Source organism: Sparus aurata, chromosome 7 (genome assembly GCF_900880675.1).
Source record: "Sparus aurata chromosome 7, fSpaAur1.1, whole genome shotgun sequence".
Lineage (NCBI taxonomy): Eukaryota > Metazoa > Chordata > Actinopteri > Spariformes > Sparidae > Sparus > Sparus aurata.
This window is the reverse complement of record NC_044193.1, coordinates 19,591,853-19,617,959: the sequence shown is the minus strand read 5'-3', so window position 1 is coordinate 19,617,959 and position 26,107 is coordinate 19,591,853. Positions and strand designations below refer to the sequence as shown.

Below are 26,107 nucleotides of genomic sequence, written 5' to 3'. Positions count from 1 at the left end.
CAAAACATGCCTGTAGGGCTGTTTCAAAATGGTATACATGAATTATTACATTTTAACAATCAGTCGAATACAAAATAACACCTGTGAAACATAAAACCAACTCTTCCAGCTTGCACCGATGGATTGTGGGTATTGAGGTTGGATAGTCACGCTTTGGATCCAGCATGGCAGCGAAACAGAAGAGGTGCGTGGAAATTTTCTTGACTATGCGCCGCACATTTTGAGTTTCAATAGCAAAAGTGACGTTGTTCGTATAAGTTAAAGTGTTGTCAGTCCAGTCGGCGAGTTAGTAGGATTTGTACGACCCGTTTTAGCTAATATATAGCCATGTGTGCTATAATAGCTAGCGTAGTATGGGGGTGCTCTCGGTAGCAGTTAGCTTAAATCAAATACCAGCTACATGTTTAGTATTTTCTCCTTGAGAAAAACGTTTTGTTCACAAATGGAAAAATAAACTTGTGCGGCGTGCTAGCTAACTGACATGCTAGTTGCTAAACAACAAAATGTTGTATTGAAGTTAAACCTGTCGACCACGTTAGGTCTTGCCACACAATTTGGCCAGCTTATTTGAGCGGTTGAACTGATGTCTTTTTTATTTTTATATATTTTTTTATTAGGAAATTAGAAGACCTCAGTGTGGACGAGTTCCTGCTGTCAGGTGGGTTTGACTCTGCAGGTGAATCTGAGGAAGAGACTCCCAAAAAGAATGGACTCAATAAAAAGAACAAGAAGGAAGATCTGAAATCTGCACACTCTGAGGCGTAAGTATTTTGTTATTGGATCCTCTACTTCAACCCACTGTGCCATTGTTGTATTGACAATATTTACATACGAACCTCATTATGTTTTTCTTCCTTGTAGTGTTTTGAAGAAGATGGGTAAGGCCTCAGAGCACAAGGAGCAGCTGTCCAGGTTACAGAACAAAGATCCCGAGTTCTTCAAATTTCTGCAACAGAATGACCAAACACTCCTGAACTTTGATGACACAGACAGCTCTGAGGATGAAGATGAGAAAAAGTACCACAGATTGCCATCTGCATTGGAGGTAGGCTGGCTGCTTGTGTGTGAAATGACGACAAGTTTTCTTGAGAAATCAGAGATGCTCATACTGGTGTACTTGACATGCAGGAAGCCAGCTCTGGTGATGAAGAGGAAGATGAAGACAAGGAGGGCCAGAAGGTTTCGAAGAAATCCAAGAAGGCAGTGGAGACTATCAAAGTCACAGATAAAATGATCAAGGAGTGGAAGGCGGCCATGAAGAAGGAACCCTCAGCTCGTCTCTTCAGAGAAGTCACCCAGGCCTTTAAAGCCGCCGTAGCTACAACCAAGGGTGAAGGAGGCGGTCAGTGTCGGTACAAAGTGGCCGACAGTTCAGGTAAGACCACATGTTTGATTTGAGGTGATGATATCTGTATTCAAACTATGACGCTACTTGTCAGTGTTTTGTATTTCTTCATGTGTCTGGGCTCGGTAGGATTGAAAACACCATACCTGAGTTTTTCTCCCAATCTTGTAACTTTAGCGACTTCACTTTGTACTTGTATGCAATGAAACTAAACGGTTCAGTAGGGATACACAACATGTATCTCACCGATACTGATATTTACTATCAGTTAGGGGATGATAATGAAATTGAATAGACCACATAATATGAAGCCACCTTTTTTGAAGTTTATTTTTGCGATCTGCCAATGATGATCATCAAAGATTAGAAGATGAAAATTTAAGACTTCATGAATTTACAATAATCTCAATCCCTTTCCTGCTTGCAGTGTTCAACGCCTTGGTCCTGTTCTGTATCAGAGATATCTACGTGGCCCTGCAGAGGATGCTCAACCTGAAGCCAGAGAAAGACCAGAAAAAGTATGAAGTTAATGTCACATCTGATGATATTACATCCTTTTGATAAGTCCGAATGTAACTGGAGTAACATGGTTCACCCCTCACTCTCTTTCTCGTGTTTTCTTGTCAGACTGGTGCTCCCATCGTCAAGTCAGAAGTGGCAGAAGAATCTGATCGACATCAAGATGTATCTTGGTGGACTAGTTCAGGTTTGTTCCGGTTTTCTCACTTTGATCCCTGCTTCTTGTTTTCCTGTAAGGTAGAAAGTATGACATACAGTAGATTACCTGTAGAGATGTACATGCCATGACATTTTCTTCTTCTTTCCTTTGCATTTTGAAAGTATCCTTGTATTGATTCTCACTCTCCACTTGCAGCTTTTATCCTGTTTGACAGAGTCTACAGTCATCAGCGCTGTCTTGCGGCATGCCAACCAGCTTGTACCATATTACCTCTGTCTGCCCAAACAGTGTCGTCACCTGATTAAGGTAGGCTGGAATGTTTTGACCAACTCTGCAAGATAGTTCTTAATCTCATTATGACATGTATTTGTTTCAGTTGATAAATTTAAGTAATTATTACCTTTCTCTTTGCTGATACGAATAAGTTGACTGATAATTTGACATTTTTGTATTTTGAAAAATAAATACCTGTTCTTTATGCACACCTGAGCAAAGGTGGATGATTTAATATCACAGCACTCTAAAAGTTTGTTGTGTGAAAACTGAGCTTTTCCCTCCTCTTTGACCTCTTATGGACTAGCAGCTCTGTTCATTGGCTATGAAGTAATAATCACTAATCAATTACATGCATATCATGCGTTATCGTGCACAGTATATGTTGTACAAACTTTAAAGTCATCTTATGTCTTTTCTTGTAGCAACTGTTGAAGCAGTGGAGCACAGGGGAGGAGACGAGTCGGGTTCTCGCCTTCCTGGCCCTCAACAAAATCTGCAGACACAAGCAGGAAACGTATCTTAACCCTATTGTCAAGGTAAGAGCTAAGTGCAGAGTAGTGCAGACATATAAGGGTCAACAGCAGACCATAGTCTTTATTTTAGTTGTATTGTATTTTTGTTTGTACTTTTACTTAATCAAATCAAAAGCAGAGGGAAAGAAACCTTGAGCTGCTGTAAAAAGGGAATTTCCCTGGTGTGAGATAAAAATTATTAAATATTCTTTTTGTCTTTCCTGATGCTGAAAACCACACCTAGCCACATTTCATTTATCCTGTCCTTACGGTGTTTCTCTACCTCGTTTCAGCAAATGTACATTTCCTACGTACAAAACTGTAAGTTCACGTCTCCCAATGCGCTGCCCATGATCAACTTCATGCAGCGAACTCTAACAGAGATGTACTCCCTGGACACACAAGCCACTTACCAGCACGCCTTCATCTACATCCGACAGATGGCCATCCACCTTAGAAACGCCATGACAATGAAGAAAAAGGTTGGTTTTGACTACATGAATGTGCTCGGGCAGATGGTTTGCTTTGGTGCTTTTGAAGAGACACCCTTAGACACACAAAGATATATTAACGTTTTGACTCGGCCACTATAGTTAAAAAGAGCAGGAATCTGCTATCTGCTACGTTCATGTTCAACACATCATGGCACATAACTAAATGAAGACTCAGAGTTCAGTTCTTATGGAGCCTTTATAAGCACCTATATTAAGACACTGACTGTGTTGTGTCCGATCTGTAGGAGACCTACCAGTCGGTGTATAACTGGCAGTATATCCACTGTCTGTACCTCTGGTGTCGGGTCCTCAGCACCCTGCACCCCAGTGATGTCCTCCAGCCTCTAATCTATCCACTCTGTCAGGTCATACTTGGCACCATCAAGTGAGTATATGTACATGTTGCATTACTAAAAGTTGTTTTCGACTTCATGTACCTGTTGGATTAAATGCAGTTATAATGTTCATCAAGTCAAGCCTCCCAGAGGTAATTCTTTTACCTCATTGAGTGAATAATCCATAACAGAGATTCTTGGGTGAAGTGGTCTGATATTTGTTGAAGCATTACTGGTGTTCTGTTGTGAAATGAATGCAAGAAATTCCTGAGCTGTTGTATATGGATGCTAATTGGTTTAGAAGGCATCACATTTGTTTTTTTGATTGATGAGTTTGACGTTTGTTTGTTTAAAAAAAAAAACAAATGCAATGCTGTAACTAACAATAATTTTCATCATTGATTTAATGATTGTTTGTATATTGTACCAATGTAACTGTCTGTGAGATGGCAAAAATGTAATGGGGTATCATAGCAGTTATTCTAGTGATTATTCGCACTTGATATATTACATGTGCTAAAAAAAAAAAAGGTTTCATTAAATTGCTTTTTCTTTATTTAAAGGTAGTAGTTCTATTGTATACAAAAGAGAAAGTGGGACTTTAAGTCTCTTAAATGAGCAACTCCCTGGTTGCCCCTTTTGATAAATCGAACATTTCTCTTGCTCAAATTGCAATATCTTGCACTAGTATCTGTATCTGTTTTAGTTATAACCATATAGTTTTTAGAGAAGTAGCAGTAAAGTTTACAACAGAAAAATCACCATAAACTAAATAATACCTCAGTGGAAACAAACCTTAAATGTTTCTAGAATAATACTCTTGAGGTCAAAACAAGGTAGAAAGAATGAAGAACACAGAACGCTGGTAGAGGGAGGACGGGCTAGTTTTTCTTGGCCAATAGCAAATTGACCAAGAGTTAAAAGCATTTTTTTACATGTTTATGCTTGTTGAACAGGTATATTGATTAAGTACTGGCAAGGTTCTGTTGTGCTTGGAGTAACAAATATTATTGCTGTCAACTCAAGTAACCTTCAATAATAACGACCTGTGTGACACCACTGTCACCTGTGTAAAATCTCAGTTATTTGTGAAGCCACCATGTTACTGTACATTTTGCCAACAGCAGGTGGAGACATTGACCACTGTTTTCTCCTCAGACTGGTGCCCACATCAAGATATTACCCTCTGAGAATGCACTGTTGCAGAGCCCTCACACTGCTGTCGAGCAGCACCAACACATTTGTACCTGTTCTGCCTTTCCTGTTGGAGGTAAGACTTCCCGTCACCCCCGGTAACCACCAGTCACAATGGATGATTCTTTATCTGACAGGATCATTGTGCAGAGTTTCCAGCAGCCTGCAGTGTTTCCCCACACCGTTAAACCAAAGTGAAAGAGCTCAAATAGTTTGAAACAATGCAGTTTAAACAACAGTCAGTTGGTCCTCCTTGTCACAAGTGGAAACAATGAAAAGGTAGATGTGATGAAATGTTCCGTCGGTGGTTTGCTGCGGAAAAACATCAGTGGCGTGTGAGATGCATTTTGGTCTCAACGGCCACAACTGAATAAGCTCAGGAGGAAACACATCGAAAGGGTAGGCCTCTGTGTATGTGTGCGAGAGACACCTTTTGTTATCAGACCAATCACAGGTCACCAACTGACAACATTGTCTCTGGGTCAGGTGTTGAGCACATGATTGTGCGGTATGCGTCGTGTATGTGTGAGTGAATGTGTTTATGCATGGCGTGGGGGCGGTGATGTGGTACGCCGAACGAGAACAGCGTGCTGGCGACAGCAACTAGCTCGGCCCGCTGGGAGTGGTCAGTGCATCCATGTAGTGTGTGTCTGTGTCTGTGTCTGTGCGTGTAGCAGTTTGACCGAAGCGATAAAAGCTCGGTTGTGGTTTACACTCTGGTCCTAACACGCTGTGAAGACCACATCCTCTCTGCCTATGGCCCACTCCCCACCTTCTTTCCCTCCCCACACACACGGAGAGCCCCCTCCCCTAACCCCTAACAGCAAAGCGTGTTTATTTGTGACGCACGATATTTCCTGTTTTTTTTTCTCCTTTACTGTTCCCCTTGTTAAAGGCAGGCTGAGGTACGCTGCTACTGTTTTAATTAGAGCAGCAGAAGCAGCCCCTTCCTCCTGTGTGTCTGTGCCTGTGTGTGTTCTCGCATCTCTGAGGGGGGTGTATGATTTGGAGCTTCCTGCTTTAGTAGCTGTGTGTGTGTGTGTGTGTGTGTGTGTGTGTGTGTGTGTGTGTATCCATGCGTGCGTGTGTGCACGCACAGATACGCGTGCGCGCGCACACACACACGCACCAGGGTTGGCCCATGCCTTCCCACTTCCCCCTGGCTCCCCCGCAGACCGCCACCACATCCTATGTTTGTACAGACAGCACCGGCCAGGAACGTTGCTCTGCTTCGCACACTGAGCGCATTAACGACCACACACACACACACACACACACACACACACACACACACAAAAACGCGCAGAAATACACAGAGATACTGGGAGTCAGAAATAGCTTGATACACAAATACAAGGCAGAAATTCACTTGCGCACTGTGGGCAGATGTGAAAGCTGAAGCTTGTAGACAAATAGCCCACACGCTGGCTAGAATGTACTTTCACAGACAAAGATAGAAATGTGTCATCTCGGTAACACTGCAGTATGTAAGATGAACTGTAACGATGATAATTGAAGGACACTATCATCATATCTGATGAAATATACCTGTATACTGTAACTGTGGTTGTTTCTTGGGTCCCTTATCTTGATCTCTTTTTTTGGGTAAGAAGAAGATAAAACAGACTGTGTTTGACCTTTTGTAGACCACCAGCTTTACCTTTTTGTTAGATTCCTTCAGTATGGGGTGTGTCCTGATTAAAAAATAATTATGACAACTGATCAATGAGGTGGGGATTCATCCAAAAAAAAAAAAGGTATTCCCTTTTGACATACAAGCCAAAAGAATGATAGAAAACGATAAGAATAAATAACAGTGTATAAAAGAGTAAACAAAGGTTATCAGGTCACGTGGTGCCCTGTTGTTTAGAGCTATTCTGTGAAGAGCTGCAATGATAAGCGTCAACAACTAAATTAATCACCAGCTATTTTAATATGGGTGTGTGTGTGTGCGCGCGTGTGTGTGGTGAGGCTAGAAAAAGCAGTAATTTTCCCTGAAGAGGTTTCCTCACCTTCAAACAACTGATATTGAAAATTATTGGCTTAGTGCTAAATGTAATTATTGATTAAGCTGACTTGTTGAAACAGTAATGCATTTTGTCTCCTGTCAAACAGAAAATAAGCAACAAGTCCATTTAAACTCAGTATTCAGGGCTTTAGTCATGAAAAGGTTACACACATTTCTCTCCTTACTGCCATAGTTTTGAAGTCACAGTTGATGCACTGTTGTACAGCTGCAGTGATTCATCAATTAATTGTCAATTGGTATGAACCAGTATGGAAATTCTGGACGCCTATGTTTAAAATGAGTGATACCAATATTTTCACTTTTCTTAGTTGTTATTTATTCACCCTTTTTTGTTTCATGGAACAAAGAAATTATCTTTCTAGAAGCTGTTTTAAAGCCGTTCAGCCCTTCATTACATTATCTGTGAATGAGCAGCCAACGAGGGCCAACCATTCAAATGTATCAAACACAATTTGATATAACCTTTCCAGAGTTGTGGAAAAGTAATGCAAGTATATGGATGAGGGTCCGTTGGGAGCTGAGACATTTTCCGAGTGCAAAATGAATCGGATGCAACAGGTGAACTCGGCTAAGGACATCAGTGAATGCAACCTTAGCTTACCTTTGCTGATTAGCCGGTGACGGTCAGTCTGCCAACCTGATATCTGCCAATACTGGTGATATCTGAAAAATCTGTCTCTAGTTGTCAACTAAAAAAATGAGTAATTCATTCACTTTTTATTTGATTAATCTGTTTGAGTGATGTTTGAGATTGGAATTGAGAGTTTCTTCTTCAATTTTTTAATTCCAGCGTTTTCTGGTTTCTTTTCTCCTGTGACCGTAAACTGAATGTCTTTTGGGTTGTGGACAAAACAAGACGTTTGAAGACGTCACTGTAGACTTTGGGCAACACTGATCAACACTTTTCACCATTTTATAGACAAGAAAATGACCGACAGATTTATCGATAGAGAAAATAATTGTTGGTTGCAGCCTTATTGTTGCTAATTGCGCTATTTCACCTATAAGATTAATCAATTAGGTGTTCAGCAGTTTTGTCTGGGTTCAACATTGCCAGGTTTTGTCTTTCCTTTATAGATCTTCCAACAGGTGGAATTCAACAAGAAACCAGGGCGAATGAGCAAGAAACCCATCAACTTTGCAGTCATCCTGAAGCTCAGCAAGGTCAACCTACTGGAGAAAGCCTACAAGGTGAGTGGTGACTGTGTTCCACCACCATGACAAGTATCTTGGTGTGTGTGCTACTGATGTTTCTCACAGTGAAGGAGCAGCAGCTGATCAGATGAGCGGTTCAGGTTTCAGTGAATGTTATTCTCATGTGGCTCCCTGACTCTGCGTTAGCCTGCGTGTGTACATAAGGGGATTGAGGGCAGCTCTGAAAGCCCCTTGTCAGGGCTCTAAAAGTGGCCTTCGGTCACCACGCTCAACGCTGCAGCCAAGAGGATTGTAGCACGGCCCTTTGGGATAATCCTCCGCACTCCGCTCGCTAGGGCTGTTTTCACTGCTGTCACCTGGGCAGCTGCCACGAACCCCTGCCGTGAAGCACTCAAAGCAGACCTGACTAAACCAGCCCTGATCTGTTTAACCCCTTAATATAAGAAAAGTTTGTATTTATATTCCCGAAAAGAGGAGAGGAAGCAGCTGGTTCTGTAGGTTTTTTGTTTATTTACTCTAGCAGAGTGTGAGGTTATTTTTTTGTGTTTTTTTTTTAAAATTGCACATGAATCATACACGATGTCATAGAGCTTCATTAAATACATATAAGTACCATCATACAGTTGAGAGACACACCTTTAAAGGTAAATTCCTGCAGAGGATGTATGAAGATTTTAAGGTTCTCTTATTTAAATTGTTCTAGCGTTTGTGCCACTTTTGCCAGCTGTTCAGCAATATTTCGTAGGCTGGTTATAATCTGTTGATGCTACATTGTAAAAGCTTTGAACAGTGTTGGTTTTCCTTTGTCTAGCATGTTGACGGGGCTTTTTTCCCCCAAGTGCATGATCTGCAGAGTAACCTGTGAATCCCCTCTGTTTATAAACCAGAGGTCACAGAGGTCTGGTGATAGTTTGCATGACAGCTAAGCTTAGCCTGGTAATCAGATCACCCTTTCCTTGAACTTTATTCACTCTTTTAGTCTGAGATCCTGTTAGTCGATATCTGTTTGGGAAGGAGAGTTATTTTGATTTGCACTTGTGGATTGACCACTTTACTTTTTTCCATGGATCACAGAACTTTAATATTTGTTGAAGTAATTTCTTAATGTGGACGTGCAACAACAACTAATGACGATTGTTTCTTTTACAGTTTTTGATAAATGTAGCTAGGTAGCCAGCCACTGTGCTCTGATCACTTTGCCTAATGGATGGAAATGGCCATCAGTGGGCACTAAAAAAGATTTGAGATGATACTGGCCTGTTACAGATATATTGGTATTGAATAGTGTCCACGTGTATGTTGTCCAATATATGCAGATTTGAAAGAAGTTGTTTTACAAAACAAAATTCAAAAAAAGTGGGTTAATTTATAACGAACCAGAACCCGATCAAAACGTGCTGTTCAGCACATGATCGTGAAATGTGAGGGGTTTACGGATCCAGTCTGAAGCCCCCTGAACTGCTCACAGACTCATCATGGCCGCCCCGATAATATCAAACATACTTGATAGTTTGGATTTTATATCTTGATGAGGCATCCCAGCGCATCTGACAGTGCTGCCAAGCAACGGTAAACATCCTAGCCATTGAGGCTAACGTTAGCTAGCATACTGCTTTTGATGGAAACTTCTAATCTCACCTCCAGTTCCCTTCAAGCATTGCTCCCGCTGGTATGATAACCTTATCTATAGTGTGTGTTGTGCCATTATTTTAAAATCTTGCAGAGGTGTGCAAGTTCAAGATTAGAGAGAGGAACATCTGTTGAACTTCTCCTTATGTGTGTGAACCAGTGCAATTTAAAATGGTAAGGATTATAAAGATCCTTCAGTGTGAGCTGCATTGAGTAGCGTTCTGTTGATTCAAAATGTATTAATATTGAACGTGTTGTGTTTCCAAATTGCACCAAATTCGACACTGTACTTCCTTCTCAGCAACAAACCTGAACAGACAGACAGAAAGATTAATTGCGTTATCCTGCACATGAATCAAGTGACACTGGTTGCATCATTACAGAAAACTACTGTGATTGGTGCGTTGCGCTTGTGACGGTAACTTGTGACCTTTGCTCGCACACTGTGTGCCGAAATCATTTTCCCGTTTCGCACATACATTTTAGGGGCAAATGCGAGTGAAATGCTTGCACTGTAGAGCCCTGGACCTGTATCTTGATGTGTTGTGGTTTCTGTGATTTTGCACTGAATTTACTGCACAGCAAAGAGGCAAATGATAAACTGAAGTTTAACACATCTTCTCTTCTGCTGTATTTCAGGATGGGTTGATAGACCAGCTTTATGACTTGATACTGGAATACTTCCACACTCAGGCCAGCTCCATCGGCTTCCCAGAGCTCGCCCTGCCCACCATCATTCAGGTAATACAGCTAATCCCAGGGTAATCGAGGTCTGGGAGATGAAATTACTTTATCGCACCAGATTTACAGAACTTAACATTTTCAGTCTGAACTGATGAGGAAGCGATGGCACTGAAAATTCTTTTATAGTTTAGAACCTGTTTGAAAAGATGATCCAGGATCTGGTCCAGGATCCTGCCAGACTAAATCTGTTCCCCTCCGGGTATACAACCACAAACCCTCCTCTGCTCTGCCTCAATGCACCGCATGTGCAGATGGGATGATCCTTTACACCAGTTCCTTCTTTCTCATACTCCCCCTCCCTCCATGTCCCTGCAGCTGAAAGCGTTCCTGAAGGAATGCAAAGTGGCCAATTACTGCAAGCCGGTGCGCCAGCTGCTGGAGAAGGTACAGGAGAACAGCAGCCACATCACAGGACGGAGACAGAAGGCCGCCTTCGGAGTGGCCGATGCCACCGCTGTGGTGAGTGAGCGTGTGTGTGAGAGAGAGAGGAAAACAGAGGGAGGGGGACTGGAGAAGACTGTCTTGTCCTGATTTTACAGGCTGGCATTCCCGAGTCCTCATTTTACCTCTTCTATATTAGTATTTCGTGTCAGCTCTTCTGTTTTCTAATATTACATTTTTTTGTGAAAATAATCTTTTAAATGCAGGCAGGTGCTCTTCCATCCAAACGCATACCTGTGAGCTTAAGACGATGTAAACACATCAAAATGTAATAAAAACTAGACATCAGGAATATTTATGAAAGGCTGCAGAGTCAAATGTTTTTAACTGGCTCATAAAACCTGCATCGACTCATCTGTTCTGTAACCATCCCAGCTATTTCTGCATTATTAGCTCAAGATTTAATAATATCCTATTGTTTGATTATGTAGTTTAAATATTACATAAGTAAAAAATATATTGCTGTCCTGTAGTAATTACTGTCATGTAACGATATGTTTGAATGATTTATCTGTTGTCATGTGTATATATATTTACTCATTGATAGCAACAGTTTCATTACACTGCAGCAAATTTCATTAATACTTTTTTTTATGAGTTCACCTCATCAGCCCTCATGCCCTCTCACTGTAGTGCTGCGCCACAGTAGCTAACGTTAGTTTACAAATGAAGTCATACATGGAGGCAATATAAACAGCAAAGACTTTCCACAGAGCTCCTTTTAATGTTCAGTTTTGAATCTTCGTAGTTTGAATTTAAGTCAATCATTAAGTAAATCACAAGTCTAAAGATTTACTCTAAAAAGTAGTGATTCACTTATTTTGTGCATGCATGAGATATAGAGCTGATCTAATGGAAGAGTAAAACAATCAGCGAAACTGCGATTGGAAATTAGGCTGAGGTTTGTCCATTTGCTCCACTTTGTAAGACATAAATCGGACCTAATGAGGAGTCGTCAGTTTTTGACTTGATGGTGTCAGCTGCTGTGGGTGTGATCGGTGTTCACGATAATTGACGAAAACCAGCTCAAATCCGCTCGACTTGGAATTCTCTATTAGTCAGTCTCAGTTTGACTCAGTGTTCTCTGCTAAATATAACAGTTTCCACAACAATACAGCGTGATGTTAATGTTTTTATTATTTAGATGAGTCACGTCTGCTTGACTCAACGCTAACTTGTAGGTGGTGTCTTATCTGATTGTCCTCAAGAAGCACCAGAAACAGAGCAGTGTGTTTCAAACAGAACTCTGACTACATGACGAAGTATAAACTTGTCCTCTGGGCTCTTGTCCAGTTGAACCGGAGGCTTCATGCCGCCCAACAGTCGTGACCGTAGAACCCTGCTGTCAGCGATAATGGACGACACTTCCCTGCATAAACTCCAAGTCTGGTTAAAATGACCTGTGGTTATTGGAAGCTCTTGTGGGCCTTTGAACCAGAGGCGCCTCGGCCTTAATGAGCAGCCATTAGTGTGTTTTCTCTGTTGACTTGTTGTCTGTGTGTGTGTGCTACCTGTCCACACACAGGCTTTTATGTGGCTTTGCTGCTGAGAATCCTGACGTGTAGTGCTGATTAATATTAAAGAGTGTTTAAGGATGAAATTAAAGAGGACGGCCTCTGTGTAATTTAGCTGATGAGGAAATGTGTGTGCGCAAACACACATGAACAGACAGACAGCGTGGCACCGCAGCAGCGCCAGCTCCTGTCGCCACGGCTCTCTGCTCAGTGGAGGCTGTCACCATGGCATCCACTCCCTGGCATCGTGGCTGCGGTGGAGGTGGTGTCACCGCAGGCGGAGGAGAGCGGGTAGCCCTGCCGCTGCTGCTGCGGAAAAGGCCACGGCCCCCCTCCGGCCACCAGCCCCCCGCTGACATGTCACCCAAACTGAGAGCTAGCCTAATTAACGATGCCCTGCCTCAATCCAGGTCGCTCTCATGTCTCCTGTCTTTCTCTGCCGCCTGTGTGAGAAAATGATTTGTTTTCGTCGCTTTTCCTGTGTGTGTGTGTGTGTGTGTGTGTGTGTGTGTGTGTGTGTGTGTGTGTCACCCATCTTAATAGCCACACAGCAAATTGTGGTAAATGTGTTAAGCTAACGGGCGCAGGAGGTCGCGGTCTGTTCGCTCTATTGGATTTGTCGGTCAGATAATGTGATTTCACCTAATCAATATCATCCACAAAGACCTTTAGGGGCTGGAGAAGATCCGCTGGTCTCCCCTTTCAGGCATCTTCAATCTGTTTTCTGCATCTTCTGATACAGATCACTGTCTCGTCTGTCCAACTCTGTCTCAATGTGAATTTGTAGTGGAAAGCCAGATCATTTTACAACCTGAAAAATCTCCACCAGTCTGGATATTCGTGTTTATCAAGACGCTCTGGGAGAGATCTGCTTGTTAATTAACACACTATACCCACACACACCTGTATCAACAAACTTTAATATCCCATGTCCTCCGTCAGGCGGCGTGGGAGAAGCAGATCCAGCAGGAGGGGACACCCCTCAGCAGGTACTACAGCCAGTGGAAGAAGTTGAGGGAGAAGGAGATCCAGCTGGAGATCTCTGGCAAAGAAAGGGTAACTATCCCACCAAAAAACCCACCAACATTCGCCTCATCCCACTCAGTCATCATGAATCACTTCTTGCTTTTTCTTTGAGCGTCACCATTACCCACAAGAAATTCTGTTACATAAATCATGAAACAGTCATGGTACAGAGTTAACTTTTACTGGCAAGACAATAAATGTATGATCATTTTCTTGAACAATGAAAGCAGTTTTGTGTTTTTTCACCCTGCTGCTGTTTTTTGTGTGTGTTTTGTAAAGATGGAGGATCTGGACCTCCCTGAGATCAAACGTAGGAAGATTCAGGACAAGAAGGTGGAGGACAAGAAGGAGTTCAAGGATCTGTTTCAATCCGACAGCGATTCAGACGACGATGATGACACACTCAAAGTCAAAGGCAAGCTGACTCACACATGCTCTCCTCACTTATATATTGGAATTTTAATTGTGGAACAGGAGGCTATGATGTCTTGGCCTCTAGGGGGCTGTGTTTGGTTGTAGCCCGGTCTGATACCATATTGTGAAAATACTCAATTATAAGTAATAGCCTGGCATTCAAACCACCTATTATTATTATTATTATTATTATTATTATTATTATTATTATTATTATTATTATTATTATTATTATTATCAGCAGCAACATTTATTTAAAGTAATACATGTAAATGTTGTAAATAAATTGTAAATAGTTTTCGAAATCCCTTTTATTGTTATTTTGACGTTTTTGGATTGATATTGCTGCTGCATTTTTTTATCTGATGACTTTTGCTGCTAAAGGTGTTAATTTGGACTATTTTACATACTGTTGGGTATTTTGATATGCAGCAACACATCATATATTATAGGATCATCTTGTGTGTGTAGCGCCGCTGTCCTGTGAGAAACTGTGCATCTAAAAGAAAAAAAAGAAACTTCTCATGAGTTCAAACAAACAGCTTCCATTCAATTCATTTAGCTAAAGAGATCGGAGAATTTTCCCAACCCATAAAGAAACACTTTATCTAAAGGATTATCAGGAAAATGTCAATTCAGAATCGGCAAAATTTAAAGATGCATGGTTTTCACTTGACAGGAAAGTTATGAAAAATTATAATTAGATAAGCAACTAGTAACTAGAGCTGTCAGACAAATGTAGTGGAGTCCATGAGAAGTGCTTAATTTTAAACATTGTCTAGTGTTTCAAGGACACACACCATAAAATCTTTTAATCGATGAATGAAGCAGCCCGTCTTTAAAAAAACAAAAAACAAATACAATATATATTGATTGCCCTGGGTATTATTTTTTTCCATAAATCTATTGATAGCATCAATTTAGAATGTAGTGGTGATAAAGGCTTCAAGAGTATGAACATTTTGGTTCAGGTACATGAAGGTGTTTTGAGTTTTTCTCTTTAAAAAGCTGTTTGAACCCTGTAGTTACATTCAACCACTGTAGAAGTAACCGTCAGGCTCTGAGTTACAGAAAATTAAAGGGCATGTCCTTTTTTTTTTTGTTATGGAGGTTTTTATATCATTGTGTATTCAAATTAGGGACGTCAGTGCTAAGAATATTTCGACAGGTCTGCCTATAGATTAATTTGCATACACAAGCACAGTACGCTAACACAAGAGCAGTCGGAGGTAAAAATGAAGCACGCTAAATATAACTCAGTGGGAACTTTTCCTCCAGAAAAGCAACAGTCAGGTGTAAGTTAAAATGTGTGATACCTCTCTTTAGTTTAGTAATACTTCAGCACTATCCTGTACCACATTAAGAACAACTTACCCTGCTGCCATGTCTGAGGATGACTCACAGCCAGAGATACATGCCGCCAGTCAGTTTGGTCGAGGGCAAAGGATTCAAAGATTTTTGGTAGCGTTAACACGAGAAGTGCGTTATGACATCGAGAGCTACTGTGACTAAACACGTGGAAAAGCACTGTGAGAAAAAGCAGCTGAGCTGAAAGTGATGATAGCCGGGGCAAACAGGCTAATGTTACCTCTGATAAATAAAAGTTGACGTAACTTAACTTCACGTCCACGTGTAACTTTATCAGTGCTGACTGGGAGATGCAGTCCAGTGTGCTTCTTTCAAAATCTAGTTTTGCGAGACCAGTGTGCTCACTTCTCTCCATCTGGCACATTGTCTGACGTGGGCCAAATGGAGAGAACGCCTCTTATGTGTCACGTCAGTTTGCTTTTTTCCTCTTAATAATTAACAGGTTACTTACCGGTTAATAGGTGTCAGCTTTCCTGAAAGCAAAACGAGCCAAAACTGACATTGCTTAATTCAAATTTTGTTTTCTGGGTCAAAATGCTATTTTCTGAAGCCCTTCTGTAAACTTTTTCCCCACACAACATGATGTAGGTTTTTCTGGTTGATGGCGTTGCTACATATAATCTATATGAAGGAAAAACATGTTAGCCAGGTAAGGAAGACTTCCTTACCTGGCTAACATGTCTGTCCTTCATGACTGAAAGGGGGTCTGTGTGCCTGCAAGAGAGCGCTCCTTAAATCCCAACTTAAACTCCAGAGAAAATCCCCTCTCGTCAGATAGTCTGGTTCTCTGACCACAAAGAGGAACTGTCGGCCAGTTCTTCATTTAACCCGAGTGTGTCTTGTCTTGGCGGGGTCATCCACAGGTCGCAGGCAGCTGCAACCTCACCGTTACAACTTCACACTCGGACACGCTCCAAGCTGAAAAAAGCCTTCCACAAGGTCACAGAGGAGAGGAGTAGGCGGCAGGCTGGGGGATTTTTTTTTTAAAAATGCATCTGGACTTCATTGTAGGGAGAGTCCCCACAAACGGATGGGCAGCTGCCGGCAAGCGTCGGGCCTCCGCCTCTCACTCGCTGTCCCCCCCCTCCCTCCCTCCTCTCATGCGCACACACACAAACTGAAACCCCCCGACAGGAAGTACAGGCTTGGATCCCAGCGGGGGATCCTAATTCAAACCAGTCCAGTGGAACAGCCAGAGGTGGCCGCTCCCACTTCTCTCTTTCTCTCTCTCCCTCTTCGCTCTCTTTCATTCTAGCTCTCTCTTTCTGGCTCCGTGGGCTTCAACCAGCTGCCCCCGCATGTCCTCCCAACACGTGCACACACAAAGACACACACACACATCTCGATGGAAGGACAAGCGCACACCCACCACCTTCTCGTCGAGTCTTGAAGAGCCAAAAGCTTTCGGGCAGCTCACCAAAGCTCTTTGTGGTCTCACACACTCCCGGAAAGAGGGGGAGTGTGAGTGGAGGGGGACTGATGATTTAGATTTGTGTGTGTGTGTGTGTGTGTGTGTGTGTGTGCGTGTGCGTGCGTGCGCGCGTGTGTGTGTGTGTGTGTGTGTGTGTGCGTGCGTGTCAATAACACTTCCAGGTCATTTGGGGGCAACCTCTATGGTAGTTCTCACCTCTGCTAACACTGTGTGAGAGGGTCTGCGTCTTAAATATAGATAGGAAGGGTGGTACCTGATTTTTTTAATAGACATTGTTTATGTGTGTGTGTGTGTGCGCGCTCCTGTTGTGTGTGTTTGCTTGCAGGAAGTAGCTCTGTTTTGCTTCTCTCTCCTCGACGCCCCCAGCCTCTCATCACACCTCAACTTCAAAGCCTGTAGACCCTAGTTGTCCCTTTGGCTAAACAACATACACACACACACAGTATAGTACAACACAAAGTCCGAAAAACTCCCAACTTCTCTCCGGCGCACACACCAGCTCACACGCCGACTCTGCCATCATCATCATCGTAGCTGTGGAACCTGCCTGCTATCTCCATTTTGCTATATTTAGGCCGTGAGCATAAGATGTCTGAAATTGCCGGTAGTAAACTGTCATGGGTGTTTGTGCAGCAGCAGCGGCGGCGGCGTCTGTAATCGACACTCAGTTCCATCTCAGGAGGAAATAGACCGCCTCTGATGCCTGGCCCACATATAGGTGTCTCTACAGTGCTCAGACGTCAGCGACGCACCAACGCAAACTCAGGAATGAAGAAAGTAACACTAGACAAAATGCAGTGCATTGTGTAATGATTTTCACTTCCTTCCCCTCAGGTGAAAGAGGCAGACGTGGCTCCGACGATGATGATGATGATGATGATGATGATGATGAACTTCTGTCTGACATGAGTGACGACAAGAGGATGGATGGCAGAGACTCAGGTTGGTGCAAAATCAGTGTCCAAAGAGAAGCATATAGAGGGAAATAATCACATTTTAAAGTTAACTGTATCACTGAGTAATCAGAAGAAGCTGTACTATCATATTATCAGGGCGTGTATACACACACTCATTAGTATAGAGACTGACGAGTATAAGAGGCTAAAACTGTTGATCATTTGTTGCTGAGCTAGATAATTAATCAGTTAGTCGATAAATGATTAATTCCCAGTGATATTAATAATGGATGGATCATTTTACTCAGGGAAACTGTATGGGACATTTTTCACTGTTTTCTGATCCTGAATGTAAAACCTTAAATTTACACATTAAAGGTGCTATTTGTAAGTAAAGTTTATTTTTTAGTCGCATTTTCAACTTGAAGGTCTGTTTTTTTATTTTTTTATTTGACCAGTTGAGAATGAGACTCGAATCAACTTTTCTTACAAATCGAACCCTTTAACAAGTTATGACAAGAAGATTCAATCATCAATTGCAGCCCTGCATTTGTATATCAAAATTTGAAGATCATACATCAAATGAATGAAACCTTTGCACTGAAATTCCTCCTGTCTAATTTCTTAATTGAATTCCTAGAAATACATTTTTTATGTACAAGCTGACATTGTGTCATGCTTTAAATTAATCTTACAGAGTTATATGGATGGATAGATAGTATCGATCCAGAGGGATAAAGAGTAAATACAAGAATAAAAGGATCAAAACGGCAATGAAGACGTAGTCCAGCCACCAGAACGGTCTAGACTATTCAGACTGATGTATTCTAACTGTATAGTATATAACAATGTGACTATTGCCAAGTAAAGTGATTCAAAATAAAATAGTGTAAGAATAACTATTACTCTGAGTGATGTAATGGTTACTGTAAGGGATATAGGGCTGTAAGGAACAGTTGTTGATTAATTTGTTGATTATCTATTATAAAATGTCAGAAAATTGTGGAAAAATAACGATCAGGGTTGTTACCCAATATCAATAACAAATGTCTTGTTTTGTCCACGAGCCAAAGATGTTCAGTTTGATATCAGAGGACTAAAGAAACTAGAAAAATAATGACGCTTAAGAAGCTGCAAACAGATAATTTGGACTGTCCTTAAAGAATTACTCAAACCAATTAATCACTTATCAAATTAATTTAATAGTTAACAACACATCGATTAATCGATTTATTGTGGCAGCTCTCTGCAAATTGTTTTAAACTGATCAAAACAGAAAACGTGTCCACATAGGTCAGTCCAAAAGTATAAATAATAGTGTATGAAAGCCGAACAGCATCATGTATAGCATCAAAACCTAATGAGAAAGTCTAGGAGAAAAAACGTGTTGACGTAATATTCATTTGAGAAAAAAACTTCAGTAATTCTGTATCATTTTACGTAGATACTCCCCCCAATTCGCATTAATAAACATTACATAAATTGTATAACACTATAACATAGTTGTAAACAGCTTAGTTTATATTAATGTATTGATCAACAAGTGTAACTATGTTGTAATAATATTAAACGTGTTAAGATAAAAATGTTAGATACGGTAAGTTGATAAACACTTCTTATTAATACTTAATTTCTACCACGCTTTAATAATCCCATTTGGCTGAATGTGAAGTTTAAGTGCTTCCTGTTTGTTTTCTAGATGATGAGGACGACGAGGGAGATGAAGAAAAGCCCTTCAAGGCTCCTCAGCCAATGTCGTCCTCTGCTCTGATAAAGCTGGCAGAGGGGGGCGAGGATCTGGTGGAGGACCTGGAGCTGTCTGATGACGACGACTGAGCGTCACAGACTCACGCTCACCTGAGAGATGCTCTCAACTTTACCGACCATCTATATGACAAATAATGTTGGACTTTCTATTTCTATTTTCTCTCCTTTTGTATTTGGTATTACCTGACCTGTACAGTGCAGACATGTTAATGGTGTAATTTTATGAAGCATTGAAACTGTAAGAGAAAAGACGGAGTTCAAGAATCCAGATCGGTTTCCTTGTCTGTTTTTTTTTTATTAAGCGTGTACGTACATGTTGATGCACCTGAATCAAGTCATTTGTCCTCCATACATGTGCACACCTGTAGACACCCTCGGGCTTTGTGAGGACGGGCTATTTTGGAGAGAGCTCATGAGCCTTGCTGAGCTGGGCAGAGCCAGGCTGGGCCGGCCAAGAGGAGGAGGGGGCTACAGAGAGGCGGGTGTTTAGCCCTGAGGCGGCAGTGCTGTGCCAGGCTGGCAGGGTGGCGTCTGATGCCGTGCCAAGACTCTCTGCCCAGGTGGTAGAGCAGCAACACAGGCTGGTCTGTTTCTGTGCCAACTCCTCACCCACCCCCCGCCCAGACCACTGTCTTTTCTGTCTGTGTATTCATACATGCTCAGGCTCCGCTTTCTTACTCAAACTTACACCGATCTGCTGCACCAGCTAAACTAAACTAAAGGTGACACCGGCCTTTTGTTGCGCGCATTCATTGGTGTACAATGCAGTGCAGGTGAGGTGTTTGACATGGATTTAACCGCCACAATGGAGGTATGATTTGAGAAACACTTTTGTGGCGTCGCAGTTTCTCTGTAGTCGTTTCAGTGAATACAGAATCTTGCGGTGCAGAGGCCCAGCCTTAAGCGAGGGGAAGTCCCAGTGGAGTGAGCAGAGCGCACTGCCTCAGTGTGAACTCTTTGAAGGAGGAAGGTATGAGTGAGTGGGGGCTGTTCCTCGTTCTGGTTCTGTGTGTGTGGGTGGGTGTGGGTGGGTGGATGAGGAGGGTCAGGTTTATCCCCACAGGCAAGGGAGGCCTTGGCCTGCGGCTGAACCTCACACTCTGACAGCTGGTGTTGACCTGAACTGTGCCCCCTGTGGGTCACCTCCCCTTCACACACACACACACATCAGGAGACTGCACACTCCCCCCTGCACGTTTTTACACAAGAACCACAAACACCTGAGGAGGAAAAGGCGAATATACGTTTGACGCAGACACGAGAGAGAAAAGAGAAAGCAGAGACATTTCTTTAGGATTTATTTCACCTGTGTGGTGAATAGAAAAATAGGATGAAGACAAAACTTTTGAAGGGAAATCTAGAGACCATTTTTAATTCATTGCTTGCGTAGTTTTAAAAAAAAATCCATAACAAATTCAAAACATTTGCATTAAGAGCTTTGTGCCTTTCTTTTCCCTGCAACCAAGAGAAAACCAAGTAAGAGTATCTTTGGAATCCATCGTAAGGGCTAATTATAATACATATCATAATCTGCTTTTTCTACTACATCAAAAGTCCTATAAATATTTTTTCCTCATATTTATATGCTGAAGTAGCATTCATCAAGATTGGAGCGTCTTTTTAATATTAGTTTTTTTTTTTTTTTTTTAAATGGCAGAACAAAAAGAAGTATTAACAAAAGTACCACCAAAGTTCAGCAAGTCACATTTTTCAGTAAAGAAAACCTTATTCGTGCAACTACATTTAACAAAAAAGTAAAAGTACCACGTATGTAACCTTCAGGATATTTTCATCTTAAGCATGATTCTGTACAATTTTGCATGTTTTCCCTACCTCCCACAGTAGTCAACACAAGCGTACAATGACACAAGCCTGTTCTCAGTGAGGCTTCAGCGTTTTCGTTAACGTTTGTATGTCACCCTTAAATACAGTCCATCACATGAGGCACTAGCCTAGCATTTCCCTGTTGGAGCAGTCTTTCTCTCAGACCATTAATGCAAAAAAAAAACAAGAAGCAGACACATTGTGAAACACGGTTCCAATTCCACGCGTCCGGTCATCTTTGGTATCGGGACAGTGGAATGCATAGTTGCAGTGATAAGAGGGAGCTGGTCAGATCTGGTGCTGCTCAGCATATGCTTCAACTCTACAAAAGACAGCTCCACGCTGCTTTTTGGCCTCGGGGAAAAACCGGCGAAGGGAGAGACGGAAGGAAGGGAGGGAGATTAAAGAAAAAGAGAGAGAGAGAGAGTAGAGGCGTCTCTTTTTAATTCCTGGGTTCTGCAGGGCTTGTGGGGAGAGCAGTCGGAGAGAGACAAGAGAAATGGGAGTGTGGGTGAGTGAGCGGAGCTTCCTCCAGCCCAGGAAGGAAGGAAGAGTTTCCGCTAGCGTCTGACTGTCTGACTTGCAAGAATGTCGCATTTGTGGCAGGGCTTCGCTCCTTTTTTTTTTTTGGCAGGCTGTCTGTGACCAGCTGTCTCCTTTTTCCTCTTTCTCTGTCGCTTCACGTGTCTCCCTTCCCCAACCCACTTTGTTAGGATTCTGCTCGGCTACAGCCACTGCAGAGGAACTCAGAGGCTGATTGGTTTGTCGGATACGGTCCAGCTGTCTTTTATTCCAGTTCAATATTTTCCCATAAATTTCAGCGAAATGGTCCAGAGGTGAGGGGGATCTGGGAGTCAGTCTCTCTGGTTCATGTTCCCCCCTTTACACCCTCTTCGGTTAGTTCGAGGCAGGTCTGCCCTCTTCACCCCCTGTCCGTCCCTCTCCTACGAAGGAGTTTTGGCTTCGTATCTTCCCCCCACCGCAGAACTGTTACCGTTTTCCTGCTTGGGAGAGGAGCACCCTGGGTTGGGGCCGCTGTACGGTGAAGAGCTGCTGCTGGTGGAGGTGGGTCTATGGGGCAGGGACAGGGGCGTGTCAGACGGCGTGGTGAGGAGGTCCCGATCCCGTTCTGGGGGGCGCAGCGCGGCAGAAGGCGGAAACGGGAACGCCAGCGGGAATCCAGTCATATAGAAAAACCTGCCAACCCGGCGCGCCACCTGAGGAGACGAGAGGAAACCATACAAGTGTCAGCTCAGCCTGTCGAGTAATGAGTAAGGGACTAATGCTGTATTTTAAACAGAGAGAGAGAGAATGGAGGCTGCAGTCTGTGGGGCTGGCTGCTTCAAGGGAATAATCTAAGCTACACTAACGGTTCATCTCGGGCCTATGGACAGAAACATTCACACACACGACGAGCCCACTCACTCACACACAAACACAAGCAGGTCTGTGGTGTGTGTACCTGTGAGCGGATCTTGAGCGCGGGCCCCAGCTTTAGTCCCATGGTGTTGAGCAGGTGCTCCTCAGTGAGCAGCGGTAATGTCTCTCCATCGATGGCCTGCTCCCGAAACACCTGGCAGAGACACAGCCGCTTCAGCCCCGACATATACACACACACACACTCACACACACAAACCTACACATTCATTCACACAACCTCCAAATAGTGGCTCTGTTCTCAAATGTTACATGGCCAGTTTGAGAGGAAACCTAAAGATTATAACCCAACACTTCTATAATAGAAGCGGAGAATGTTGTCTAATATGGTTTTATCAAGTAACGTATCAGATTTTTTAAAGGATAATTCTACAAATTTTACACATTAAAGTGAGGTTTTGGGGAGCACTGATTCATACATGAAAAGATTGTCTCCAGTGATGTCCCTCAGTGGCTGATATGCATTGTGGGTAATGTAGGCACCAGGTTTTGAAACAGAGTCTCCTGGTCTGCATTGCACTCCTATAAAACTGTTAGTTTTTAGTCTAATTTTGAGTCTAATGATACAAAAATGATACAGCAGAACCAAAAACATCAGCTTTTTATCACGCCATTCTCTTAGACTCTTGCGCCTGTGTTACCGTCAAAAGAAAATAATTCCTCAGATATCTTTGATCGGATGACAAGAGAGACAGATTTCACAGTCCTGCTTTGTGCAAAAACAATCTTGAAAGTTCATCTGAAGCTAATGAGAGAAAATTTCTTTCACGACTACAGTCGGTCTCACCCACTTGATTCAGTTGACGCCTCTCATTAGCTTCAGCTGAACTTTACAAATCATTTTTACACGGAACAAGATTTATGGATCTTTTACCCCATCTCTTACAGTGGAGCCACAGGAAACACATCACACAGATTACGGAGAGATCTTTAAACACGTAGATCATCATGTGAATATTTTTTCTCAACTTATATATATATATATATATATATATATATATATATATATATATATATATATATATATATATATATATATATATATATATATATATATATATATACGTATGTGTTTTTTTTGTTAAAAGATAGAAATATAACACATGACAGATTCACACACAGACACATTTCATTCACACAAATTACACGATGTACATGCACAACAAGAGCATTCATGCACCTTCACACGTTCACAATACACATGAAATAACTGCAGTGTGTTGCTTCTACCTGCATGTAATGATAAGTACTACAGTAATGCTGCAGTATGTACTACATCTTGGTCACAATTTTTCTTCTACGGTTGTTCGTCAGCCTCCACCCCCTCCCTCTCCCTCTCTCTCTCTCCCTCCTCCCTACGTCCTCACCTGTGTGTATTCAGCACATCCGGCCAGGCTGCTTATGAAGCCGCACACGTCCTCCACACTCCACTTGCTTATGTCCTCCACAGGGTTTGCTGTGGCCGAGTCCTCCCCATCCATGAAAAGACCTCCCATAGAGCCTGAGAGAGCAGCAGTGGGTGAAAATGATGTGTCAATATAAACACGGGGTACAGAGCTGCTGTTCATGTGGAGGATCCTGCCGCTGTTTCAGACGCCGCAGACACACACACTTGAAAGTAATATTTGTCTTGTACTGTCAAGTTTCGTTAGTTATGATGAATTTGTGGAAGACACCTTTTAATTAAAACAACGAATGATTAAATAGTTGGGTGGAATTGGGTCAGTAATCTACAGTGTTGTAAAAAGTACTTGAGTAAAGGTAAAGATTTGGTGTTCGACTATTACTCTGGAGAAGGGAAAGTTAACATTTCAGACTGTTGCTTCATAAACTGCAAACTATCAACTGACAATCAAAAACACAGTAACGTTGTGTGTCAGTATGTGAACAACCCCCCTCCTCCTCCCTCTTCTCTGCCCACGTGGCCGTGCTGCTGCTGCTGTGCATGAGGGTCACACCGGGGTCAGAGGCAGGGCCCCTAACAGGGAAAGGTCTCCACACTGGAGACACGCACACAGAGACTGACGCTAATGGGTTTCACATGTCGTCTCCAGCCTCATGTGTTTGTTTGTGAGTGTGTGTGTGTTTGAGTCTCTCACCCGTGTGAAAGTAGGGGTTGGCGTAGGGGAACCCGAAGGGCAGCGACTGGGCGTGAAGAGCAGGTAGCGGTGGCATGAACCCAGGTGGAAACTGGTACTTGACATCAGCCTTGCCTAGTCCAGGGGTGAACAGGTGGCGATTGGGCGACTCTGTACCTGCTGAACTACACGGAGCGCTCAGCCGGCCTGAGCTCTCTCCGATCTCCTTGGCACCTTCACACACTCCCTTGCTGCCAGTCTCTTTGCTCCCATCTCTCTCCCTGTCCCTGGGTTTACTGCTGGACTTGGCACTGACGCTGTCCTGCCTCTCCTCACACATCTCTGCCTCACTGTCAGAGTCCTTCATCTCCTCATCCTGCACCTCCCTGTCTCTCTCCCTTCCTCTGTCCTCTCTTCTTCCTGTGTGATCCCCAGCACGGAGCTGAGTCAGGGGACCCCTGCGGGGTGTCTTCCTGGAGTCAGCATCGTGACCCACAGAAGAGCTATGCGCCTGGGTGTCTTTGGGTGTGGAGGACGCCCCAGGTTGCTGCTGGTGGTTGAGGGTTAAGAGGGGTGTGGCAGCCCCATGGCGAAGCACCAGCATTGCGTTCGAGCGGCGGACCAGTTCCTCACGGAGCGGATGGCCTTCTGGGATGTCGTGGAGACTCCGCAGGGCTGGATGATCGGGGGGAAGGCCAGGAGGTAGAGCTCCCAGGTGGTCGGAGCCCAGGAGACGCTGCTGCTGCTGTCGCTGGTGCAGACTCTCCAATTCTTTCTGTCTCAGCAGCTCTGCCGACATCTCGAGTCTGAGGCAGTGAAACACACCAGGACTTTAATGTACAGGCAGAGTCGAATTTACAACATTGCTTTGCAAGGGTGTACATTATAAAACAATTCCCCATCTTCAGGCTACTTTTAAAAGAGACATATTCTGCTCATTTTCAGGTTCATTAATTTATTTTGGGTTACTAATAGAATAGGTTTACATATCTTAATGCTCAAAAAACACAGCATTGTTCTCAAACTGTCCAGTACTTCAGCACTGTATCCCCCCTCTGTCTGAAACACTCTATTTTAGCTCCTGTCTCTTTAAGGCCTGCCTCCTGAATACCCAGTCTGCTTCGATTGGTCAGCTCACACATGCCTGAGCCAGCACCAGCTGAGCTAAATCAACTGAAAATGTGCCAAACTAGCCGCTGGGCATCAGTTATGCAAATGTGTGACATGGCGATGTAGCGTGATGTCAAGCTTTTTAACTATCAAGACCTTTTCCATGCACAGGAACATATATTACTCACTGGTAGAAAGGGAAAATATGAAAAAAGCAGAATAGGTCTCCATTAACTTTTAGCTGCCATAAATTTCCATTATACATGGCTGCCATAATTGTGCGATTACTGCATACCTGGCCAGATTCTGCTTCCTCAACATCTCCTGTTGCCGAGCAAACATCTCAGCTTGAGCTGGTTGGAGGAAACCGTAACCTGTGAGAGAAACAGCGAGAAAACACACATTTAA

The 26,107-nt window shown here is 42.9% G+C and overlaps 2 protein-coding genes across 5 annotated transcripts in view; one reads left to right on the top strand and one right to left on the bottom strand.

Moving 5' to 3' along the window:
- Window positions 1–93: 93 nt before the first annotated feature.
- On the top strand, window positions 94–19,520 carry noc2l (NOC2-like nucleolar associated transcriptional repressor). The gene is made up of 18 exons (XM_030422088.1): window positions 94–184; window positions 618–761; window positions 862–1,045; window positions 1,129–1,375; window positions 1,773–1,863; window positions 1,973–2,051; window positions 2,220–2,330; window positions 2,723–2,836; window positions 3,106–3,294; window positions 3,552–3,691; window positions 4,800–4,911; window positions 7,942–8,055; window positions 10,288–10,389; window positions 10,708–10,851; window positions 13,290–13,403; window positions 13,653–13,788; window positions 17,422–17,529; window positions 19,183–19,520. Exons 1-18 carry the CDS (start codon window positions 165–167, stop codon window positions 19,317–19,319), a joined length of 2,286 nt encoding a protein of 761 aa, XP_030277948.1. The 5' UTR covers window positions 94–164; the 3' UTR covers window positions 19,320–19,520.
- Window positions 19,521–20,531: 1,011 nt separating this feature from the next.
- The window catches only part of samd11 (sterile alpha motif domain containing 11), a 52,402-nt gene continuing 46,826 nt past the window's right edge, over window positions 20,532–26,107 (bottom strand). For 3 of the 4 annotated variants that reach the window (XM_030422084.1, XM_030422087.1, XM_030422086.1), the window contains exons 9-13: window positions 25,995–26,073; window positions 24,611–25,395; window positions 23,879–24,012; window positions 22,537–22,647; window positions 20,532–22,291 (exon numbers count right to left, since the gene is read on the bottom strand). In XM_030422084.1, the coding sequence (XP_030277944.1) occupies window positions 22,019–22,291; window positions 22,537–22,647; window positions 23,879–24,012; window positions 24,611–25,395; window positions 25,995–26,073 (1,382 nt within the window). In that variant the 3' untranslated portion in view covers window positions 20,532–22,018. The remainder of the gene's footprint in view (window positions 22,292–22,536; window positions 22,648–23,878; window positions 24,013–24,610; window positions 25,396–25,994; window positions 26,074–26,107) is intronic. The other variant, XM_030422085.1, reaches the window with a different exon arrangement.

What these genes read in the sequence shown, in the direction of transcription:
- noc2l (XM_030422088.1), top strand. Translation starts at nt 165, where the DNA reads ATGGCAGCGAAACAGAAGAG. An exon ending in CAAAGTGGCCGACAGTTCAG is followed by an intron (nt 1,376 to 1,772) that starts GTAAGACCACAT and finishes TCCTGCTTGCAG; the next exon opens with TGTTCAACGCCTTGGTCCTG. An exon ending in TGGCCGATGCCACCGCTGTG is followed by an intron (nt 10,852 to 13,289) that starts GTGAGTGAGCGT and finishes GTCCTCCGTCAG; the next exon opens with GCGGCGTGGGAGAAGCAGAT.